Source organism: Sabethes cyaneus, chromosome 2 (genome assembly GCF_943734655.1).
Source record: "Sabethes cyaneus chromosome 2, idSabCyanKW18_F2, whole genome shotgun sequence".
NCBI lineage: Eukaryota > Metazoa > Arthropoda > Insecta > Diptera > Culicidae > Sabethes > Sabethes cyaneus.
The window spans coordinates 203368547-203379121 of NC_071354.1; the positions used below are offsets into that span (position 1 = coordinate 203368547).

Genomic DNA, 10575 nt, shown 5'->3' on the forward strand with positions numbered 1-10575 from the left:
ATGCGATATTTTTTTTTATTTTTTATTACACTATATTGCGACATTTGCCTCTATTTAGTTAGACTACCCCGATTTATACGATTATCACTGTCGAATCTCGCACACGATTACGCTCAAGCAAAATGAAGTAAAAAAGAAGGGCAAGAAGGAAAAAGAATCCAAACTCATAAGTTGATTAAACTAAAAGACACTCTAGTGTCAGAATAACGGGGCAAAATGCGATATGTTGCATTAAATGATTATCACAGTAGTCTAAATAGTCATAAAAGGGATAATAATGAAGTGCACTTTTGTGTCGTTCCACTGTCAAGAATAAACTAATCAGTGCATGTAAACGCACGCAATTAACACAGTTTGCATGCCTTTAGGCACAGACCTTCATATTTGTTTCAAAATAACGCCCTATGAATGAGGCAACAACACGGAAAAGTTGTAGATTTTTACGTACCGTGCCAGCACCACATTTATGACATTGCCTATTTCTGGACAGTTGCGGATTTCTCTTAAATATTGATAAAATTCTATAGCTGTTTAAATTTTTTAAATATAAAATCATCAGATGACTGAATTGTTTATATCTATACCTATAAAAATGGATTTCTGTCTGTCTGTCTGTCTGTCTGTCGATCCCTATGTTCCTTATAGAATCGAAAACTATAGAACCGATCGGCGTGAAAATTTGTATTTGGGGGTTTTGGGGCGAGGGAAGGTTCTCTCGATGGCAAAAGACCCCTCCCCCACTAAGAGGGGGGGCTCCCATACAAATCTATGCCTATAAAAATGGATTTTTGTCTGCTTTATGTTCCTTATAGAATCAAAAACTACTGAATCGATCGGAGTGAAAATTTGCATGTGGTGCCAGGGAAGGTTCTTATGATGGTTAGAGATCCCTCCCCCCACTAAGAGGGGGGGCTCCCATACAAATCTATACTTATAAAAATGGATTTCTGTCTGTCTGCCCGAATGTTCCTTATAGAATCGAAAACTTATGAACCGATCAACGTGAAAATTTGCACATAGGGGTTTTTGAGGCCAAGGAAGGTTCTTATGATGGTTAGAGACCCCTCCCCCACTAAGAGGGGGGGGGGGCTCCCATACAAATGAAATACAAATTTCCTCATGACTCGAAAACTAATTATTTCCTATGATGAATTGAGACCCCTTACCTTTTTAGAAGGGGGGGGGCTACCATACAAATGAAACAAATTTCCTCATAACTCCAGAACTAATCAAGCAAATGGAACCAAATTTAGCATGTGGGTATTTATGCAGGCAATTTTTTTTCTATGGTGAATTGAGACCCCTCCCTTTTAAGAGGGGGGGGCTTCCATACAAATGAAATACAAATTTCCTCATAACTCGAGAACTAATTAATCAAATGGAACCATATTTGGCATGTGGGTGTTTTTAGTGACATGAATTTTTTCTATGATGAATTGGGACCCCTTACCTTTTTAGGAGGGGGGCTCCCATGCAAAAGAAACACAAATTTACTCATAACTCCAGAACTAATCAAGCAAATGGATCCGAATTTAGCATGTGGGTGTTTTTGCAGGCATTTTTTTTCTATGGTGAATTGAGACCACTCCCCACTTTAGGAGGGGAATAATGCCCCGTCTCCCTTTTAAGAGGGGGGGGGGCCTCCTATACAAATGAAATACAAATTTCCTCATAACTCGAAAACTAATCAAGCAAATGGAACAAAATTTGGCATGTGGGGGGTTTTAGAGGCATGAATTTTTTTATTGATGGTTTGAGGCCCCTCACCCCTGTGGTAGGGGGATAAGGACGATTATACAAACAAAACAGAAATTTTTGCGTAACTCAAACACTAATCGAGCTCGAGAAATCTTTCATAAAACGTCAATCAATAACAAAACCGCCAAAAACTATCAATAGTAACATTAGATAATTCAGCGCGAGACGGCCACAGGCCGCGAGTGTTGCCGGCGATCTGCCGTCGGAAGCACAGGTCACTGTGGGGGCAGCCCCCCGTAGAGATCACCTCTATCTCTACGGGGTGAAGTGGCTGTCAAATTCATACATTTTCGATGTACCACGCGTAGGTACCAAACTGTTAATTTTGACAGGAACCAAAAAATTTGCTGGGAATTCCCCTTTACCGAGGACCATTTGAAAGTCGCTCTCTTCACTCCTACATGAGAAAGAGATAGCAACACACCATGCCCTTGCTCTATCTAGGTTTATTTATTTTCCTAGATCTGACCTCTACTACTTCCCTTCATTTGGGTCACCCCTGCGAAATGGTACTTTCTACGAAAAGATTTTCCGTGAAATAGTACATCCCGCGTAAGGTTTTTCGCGAAATGGTATCCTGCGAAACTCTATATTCCGCATTATGGTCAACCGAGAATTGGTGTTCCGCAAAATGATATTCAGCGAAATGATTTGTAATAATGCCGAATATTTAAATGCTATCTGCTTTATTTTATCATGCTAAGCAATAGGGGGAGTTGTTTTCTACTTTACCGTGAGGAAAATTTGTATATTAAAGCACCCATGAACTCCCCAGAAACTTGTAAAACTCAAGATTGAGACAAAGGTCATCTGAGATTCACGATTTATGTACAACACAGCTTAATTTGTGGCAATACGATGTTTTTCGGGTCAGCTAGTATAGATATTTGGTACGCAACTTCTTGAGTGTTGCTTTAATGACCCTTCCTTACCTAATTTTCCGCTCTTTCACCTTGTCCCGTTCTGTTTGGCTACTATCAATAAGTTTATTTCAAATATAAAAAAGTACATATTTTAATGACTAGTTAATCTAAATCTAGTTAGGCCAAGTTAGGAATTACTTTAAATTCGGGTTATAAAAATTGGGGTTCGAGACTAGGGTAAGTCGCTGAGAACATTCCGTTCACTTCATTCATAGAAATTTTGTTCAGTCTGTGCCTTACTGTGCCGCCGAGGTGCTGATCGTGTGAAACCAGTCAAACTCGGCTGCGCCCAGCGCCAGCCAGACTCTTGATCGTTTTGACAAAAACCTTGACAAAAACAAACATTGGCAGGGCTGCCAATTTCCAACACTTAAAAATTTAAATGTCAAATAGGTGGGCCACAGTGTGCCATAAACTGTGAAATGAATGTACCGCAATTGCAATCAATGAGGTAAGCTGTTCTCTAAACTGAGCCTGCCACAATGTTCTAAGCGACGTATCCTTGGTTCGAGACTAACCGAAAAAAATTTCGGATTCGGGTTCTGTTCCAAGTTCTGTTCTGAACAAAGGATATTCTGTTCTGTAGTTTTGTCACAAACTTATCTGGCATCCCTGTATACGAAAATGTCTTTTGCGTTGGCTGCGTTCTGCTGCACATAAAGCAATTTTAAAAATGCCTGGCAACACAATGGCATAAAAGTGACAGGTTTTCTTTTCAGCCCGGATGGTGCTTTTCACTTTAGTAGCGGATTAACCTCGCATTGCAGTGTACTTTGGAAGTGAAGGAGCCTAGTGGGTCGGTCACGCACGGTTTACCGGGAATCCAGTGTGTTTAACTAGCTAACAGCAAAACCTATATTCTTGGCTTGTCCACCTGCCGTAACAAATATCGGTAAATTGCCTGCCCACTTCAGCATAATCTGTAGTTCCGTTAGAAAATTAATCTCGAGCTTTTCTCTATACAACCGTGCTCAGAATCAACGTTGAGAGATGGCCCCGAATGCAGCGGTACCATTGCCAAAACCCGACCAGCAGGAACCGGTTGGCATTAATGCCATTCTGCTAGGTCCGCCCGGATCAGGAAAAGGAACACAGGTAAGCAGCTGATGGGACAGTGTCAATGCGATGGACAATGGTGTGCTATTGTTACGAACACTCTTTTCTTAACCTTTGCCTTGCAAAATTTGATTGCACATGATGGAGTGACTTTTTAATCTGCATTCATGATAGTAGAATTATTGTTTTGTTATGTATGTATTACTATTGCGTAACATATGCGTGTGTATGGGGTGTAACTTTTATATAACTGGATTATTTGGTGGATTTGTGCAGTCGAACCGTAATCTGCTGGTGATCCAACTTGCACAGTAAATAATGGATAGGTAGTAGTATTTTATCAATTGCGATAGGAACAAAAAGCAAATCATGTGGACCACAATGGGTGTTACAGACAATCTTATCTAGATCCTGAAAATTTCAAGCTTTTTGAAATAACCTCAATGCTTTGAAGTTCAAAACCAGACAAAATTATAAACAACTGTGCCTAGCTCATTGTCACAACTGTTGCATCAAATAACAGAATTACCTAGTTTAGTAGTACTAAATTTTGTTCAATACTGTACATCGGTTGAACGTACTTTTGGTGACGAAATGAACGGGATGAACAAAACAGAAGAAAATGTGTACAGTATGAGTCTAATTTTAACCACAAGCTACTACTAACCACTTGTTCTATCTGTTGCCTTGCGCTTATCGCTCGCGTTATGCTTTACGTACATATTGAAAGTATACAATTTATAGGTTGAAATGAAAGGGAAAGTGTGCAATTGCGTCGAGTCTTGCTTTCGATTATCTATTCTACCGATCTGAGCTTCCCATAGGGTGATTGTTTCTGTTGATAGTTGTATTTCGGCAGCTGACATTGTTTTAATATAAACACCTCAATACATTTTAGGCGCCGCTGTTAAAGGAGAAATTCTGCGTATGCCACCTCTCCACAGGGGACATGCTGCGAGCGGAAATCGCCGCCGGTTCCAAGCTCGGTGCCCAACTGAAGAAAGTTATGGATGAGGGCAAGTTGGTATCGGACGACTTGGTTGTCGACATGATCGACTCCAATCTGGACAAGCCTGAATGTCGCAATGGTTTTCTGCTGGATGGATTCCCGCGAACTGTGGTGCAGGCAGAAAAACTGGATGTACTGCTGGAGAAGCGCAAAACCGGCCTGGATGCCGTGGTAGAGTTTGGCATTGACGACAGTTTGCTGGTCCGTCGGATCACTGGCCGATTGATCCATCAAGCCAGTGGTCGATCCTACCACGAGGAATTCCACCCACCCAAAGTAGCGATGACCGACGACGTCACCGGAGAACCGCTGATGCGTCGCAGCGACGACAATGCTGCTGCGCTGGTAAAACGCCTGGATGCTTACCATAAACAGACGAAACCACTGGCTGATTACTACGCACTGCGAGGACTACATTTTAAAATTGACGCGGCCAAAAGTGCTTCCCAGGTGTTCGAAAACATCGATAGTATCTTTCTGAAGTCGCGAAAAGCGAGGCTAGGTCTGTGAAGATTTATTTTTCACACTTGACGTTTAACAAATATGCATTTCACGCAGAGGTATCGGATGGTACAGAAAAATTTGTATTCAAGGCACATATAGATTTGGGACTACTCATTTTCTTAACGGTGTTGCGTTATCAAAACGTTCATGAGGTAAGAAAATGGTGGGGTCCTAAACTTATGCATGCTCGAATATCTGTCGAACTGATACCTCCGCTTTCACACCACCTGACATGACATCCCAGCAAGATTTGTCCGCCTGGTATCAGATCGAAACAAGCAAGGGTCTTACCCGAGTTTGTCCGGCTGGTGCCTGACGGACAATTCTTGCTGGGTTGGAATAATTGAATGTATAAATATCCGGAACAACCGCTAAGCTACCTTATCGTACCGGACAATTGATCGGGTACAAGTTTTAAACAATATCAACTACGTTTCCCTAGACCTACTTCGACATCGCTTCACAAAGCAATTCCATCTATTGTGGCAACAATTAGCAGCTCGCATGTAATAGCCAGTAGTATACCTGTTTAACTAGACAAGGTTGACCATTGATGGCAACAACAATGACTAGATATTAAAAAAAATGCATATCGTTGAGCACAAGACTCGTATGCAATATCTTAGAGAACAACGTGTAGGTGAAAAGTGAGACTACAGCTATTTAGATAAAATAAATGTGCGGTACTATTACGGAAATAATACTCTTCTTTTAGCATTTTCTTTTTAAACAATTTTCTAAAACCTGGCATTCCATTATAAAGTGATGACACTTGAAAGAATAGACGTAATTTGCCTAGACATTACGAAAGCGAGGCCAAGCATCAGTCAATTTATTATCATACAAAAATGTAGATTTAGTTCTCTTGTATTAATAGTTCACTGCGCTAAGATACCTAGATTTAGCTAGGTTCGAACTCGTTTCGGACTGTTTCTAATTATAAGCCAACTTGACTTCTTAGAAATACCTTCGCCAGTGGGGCTCCCTGAAAAGAGTGAAAAAATGATGGGATAATTGAATCGGGGCCCAAGCACTTGAGGCCTGGAATTTGTCACAAAACCAGGATAAAGGAGAATTGTTGAGATTATTTCTCAGCGCGCAGTCTATGACACACTTGGCTCTTTTCCGCGACGGATCTCGTATGAGAATTGGCTTCTAATGTTGTAGGCAGCATTGGTGCATACTACCTACATTCTGAGCCAATTGGGGAAGAAGATTCCGATCCTCGGCGTGCCTAAGGCATGCTTTGGAGAACCTGATTAAGTTTCTCAAGGTCGAACGGAGTTTGAATGGTACCAGGGCACCCTGTGCAGTAAATTGCTCCCTCTTTTCCAAGTTTGGTAAAGGATAATTAATTTTTCTTCTCAGCAGATTAACACCATCGACAAGGAAAATTTGGGGGATAAACCAACAACCGCCGAAGGTTGGCGCAGGACATCGAAGAAGGTGTGGAGGTAGCTAGGTGTACTTGCGTAGGCAGCTCGGAAGTGCGTAGTCCGATGGATTTAGACGTTCCTGGCGGACTGATGGTTTTGCCTCCCGACAAGCCAGGTAAGCGGGATCGATGTTGCCGAACATCAGCAGCACAGGTTCCACTAACAAATGACCACGCACCCGAACTTACACAAGTGTTTTGGCGCAAAACCGCTCTCAGGTATTACATACAGGGAAACGGTGGGAGCTTTCAGCACACCCACAATTACGACTGATTTTCCTGTTTCCGATCCGGGGGGAGCTATTCACAGAATTTTGTGGTAATAACAACATGATCATTAATGGATCGCTCTTTCCTCATAGACCAGCACATAAAGTCCCGTGGGCTTCCTGTGACGGCCGAACAGAAAACCAAATCAACCACATCTACATGAGCCGAAAACGGCGAATAAGTTTTCTTTATGTACGCAACAAACGCAGCGCTGATATTGCATTCGACCGACATCTTGTTATCGCTAAGATACGTTTGCGCGTCGCACGTATCCAACGACGGGAGGAGAAAGTTGGGTGCCGTAACGACGTCCGCCGGTTGGAGAATTCTGAGGTAAAAAGGGTGTTTGTCGAACAACCTGAATTCCGAGGCTCGGAGTTGCCACCTAATGAAACCGGCGAAGAGCAATGGAGCGGCATCAAGATCGCCTTCATCACAACCAGTACCGGCATAGCGAAAGCCGGCATTGAGCGAGCGCGAATCAGATCGGCTAAGACAGCTGCTCGTCAACGATACGCCGAACTGGAGAGGGCTGTTAAACGTGCCTGCTAACCGAAGAAGAAGAAAAAACCGCCGTCGCCAATGGTGATATCCGTTTGTTGGACGATATTTGTCGCCGCCTTACTGGTTGAATACAAAGATAAGCATAAGCAGAGCATAAGCATAGGATACCGCCCGTGTGCTGCTACTCCGTTATTGACCAGGACCGATGAAAATTACAAAATAATGGCTGGAAAAAGCATGCTTGGAACAACACACTGTTCCTCATTGTGCAACCTTATCAGGTCCCTGCATGCTGATCAATACCGACGCCGGTCACGTTCGAATTCGGGTCCTGGTGGGATGGCAAGGATTGTTAGTCCAATACTTGTTACTAAAGACCAGAGAATCCTCTGCATCTTCACAACCATTTCGGGAAAGGAATTGTTGCCTTTCTTTCTGGAACCCTACTGGTTGAATACAGCTTAAGCGATGGACTGAAGATTTTGAACAACTCTACCGAGTTTCAAACGTCAAAGATCAACAAAACCAGCAGCGTATGACGCCAACAGTTTGTCGCATTAGTCGCGTCAACTCATAAGGGCGACGCCTTAGTAGTGAAGCTGACAAGTAATCTGTCGTACGCTGATCTACTGCGTAAGGTTCGGGTGGACCCCAAGTTGCCGGAGCTTGGGGCCAACGTAGAGCAGACGCGCCGAAACCAGGCCGGAGATATGCTCTTCGAACTCAAACAGGACCCAACGGTCCAGAGCTCGAATTACAGGCAACTGGTTGAGCAGTCCGTGGGCAAAGCGGGCCAGGTTAAGGCGCTGTCGCAGCGTGTTCTTATCGAGTGTAAAAACGAGCTTACGACGGCAGTTGACCTGAAGGATGCTCTGTGGGATCAGCTTAATGTTGATGTGGCATTCGCAGACATCCGGTTGCGGAAGGCATATGGAGATATGCAAACCGCAACCTCAAACGTGCCAGAGGCAATCGCCAACAAAATGTTGGCGTCTGGCAAAATTAGGGTGGGCTGATTAGTCTGTACACTTACGTCGAAACGGCGTATCGAACGCTGTTTCAGGTGTATGGGCTTTGGCCATCGGGCAGGCAAGTGTAAGGCCCCCGATCGGTCTAAGCTGTGCAGGCGGTGCGGCGAAGATGGCCACTTCGCCACATCCCCCCAGGTGCTTGCTCTGCACAGCCGAAGCGGGAAGTAAGCATGCCAAAGGTGGCCCACTGTGTGCGGCTTATAGGAGGGCTTTGCAACGATAATGGTGCAGATTATACAGATTAACCTAAACTACTGTGAAACGGCACAGGAGTTGCTTTGGCAAACGGCAACCGAAACGGGGTGTGTAGGATCGTAGTAAACTGTATAGCAATAAGTATCCTTGACTCCCAGTAACTAATACTGATTATACATAAAATTCCATTCCGATTGGGACCACCAAGCAGTGAAGATTGGTTTTCCCATCTACATTTTGGCGACGAAGGAAAAATTTGAAGAAGTAGGTAAAATACGATGGCTAGGCAAATGGTGAGTACAACGTTAGTTCAACATAATTGGTATAATGGAACGCAAGGTTGTTCCAATTGGGTACCTGGTATTCCTAGGACTGGTTTCTGGTAACAAATATCATTACTGCTCTAGGCCAGCGTGATAATTTGATTAGAATTACCAGAACATGGAATACAAATAGCAAGCCTACGGCATGGAATGACAAAGAAATTAAGAGATTTTGCAACAAATCTCATGAGCCATGGTCATAGGAGAGCGGTTGCGATTACTGAAGTTGAAGAGGTCAACTTAAGTTGATACTCTTGCTTCGGTAAGCCCTTCCTCGACCGATGGAAGTATGATTTACAAGATACCAAGATTTATGGATTGGTTTTCATAATGAGGTTGAGTATTTTTAAGCAAGATACCAAGAGGTATGGATCGGTTTCCATACTGAGGTTGAGCACAAAAGAAAACTCCGTTATACCAGGATAACTTATATGTCCGGAAAAAATTCCAGATTGTTTTGACATTACACATCTATAACTATACGAATAGAAAACGTCGGAAGAACATTTCTAATGTATCTCCGACTATAGTAAAAAAAATTAAATTTACACCTACTTTCAATCCGCAAGTCTATATGGTTAATAGGAGAGAAGGAACTAGATTACATTTGCGGAATATAAAATCTAATATTGTATGTAAAAGGACGTAAATCGTGCAACGAAAATTATTCGTCGAAGTCCTCTATTTGATCCAAATTTGATAACTCAGTAAGTTCTTTAATCAAACAAATTTCAAGGGATAATCGTAAACGATCTAGTGGCCTTCCAATACCATCAGTATACGAAATAACTTATAGAACTAAACGTAGATCGAACTTCCTTAATGATTATGAGTTATACAATGTTAATACAAATTAATTATACGATTTATGAAAAGAGGGAGAGATTGTAGGATCGTAATAAACTGTATAGCAATATCCTTGTATCCTTGACTCCCCGCAACTAATACTGATTATACATAAAATTCCATTCCGATTGGGACCACCAAGCAGTGAAGATTGGTTTTCCCATCTACAGGGTGCGATATTGCCATTATCGCGGATCCCCCGGGGCGGCGCAAACTGAGTAATTGACAAGGGTCGGATGGCAGCGATTGCCGTGATGGGTAGATACCCGAACCAAGAAGGGTTCGTGATTGTTGTGGTCGAGGCGTCTGCATCTGTAGCTGCTACGTTCCACCTAGGTGGTCGCCGGAGCAGTTTGACCGGATGCTAGACATGCTCACCGACGAACTCACGGGCCGCAAGCCCGTTGTCATTGGAGGAGACTTCAATGCTTGGGCTGTCGAATGGGGTAGCAGGTGCACTACCCCTAGGGGACAACGCTTGCTGGAAGCTCTGTCCAAGCTGGAGGAAGTAAGACATCACCTTCTGCAGCCCAACGTTGCTTGCCAACATAGGCTGGAGGGTGTCAGATGAGTACACGCATAGCGACCACCAAGCTAACGGTACACGATTGAACGACGGACGCTGGTCACGCGGGTTGAAGTCGACAGAGAGGAGGTGGAAAGTGAAGTCCTTTGACAAAGACCTGTTCGTTGAAGCGCTCAGTGCAGAGAACATCCGCTC

At 43.2% G+C, this 10575-nt stretch overlaps 1 protein-coding gene across 1 annotated transcript; it reads left to right on the plus strand.

Annotated features, from left to right (window-relative positions):
- The first annotated feature begins 3407 nt into the window (after positions 1-3407).
- Positions 3408-5941, plus strand: LOC128734992 (adenylate kinase). Its single transcript, XM_053829437.1, has 3 exons — positions 3408-3573; positions 3657-3776; positions 4636-5941. Exons 2-3 carry the CDS (start codon positions 3672-3674, stop codon positions 5254-5256), a joined length of 726 nt encoding a protein of 241 aa, XP_053685412.1. The 5' UTR covers positions 3408-3573; positions 3657-3671; the 3' UTR covers positions 5257-5941.
- The last annotated feature ends 4634 nt before the right edge of the window (positions 5942-10575 follow it).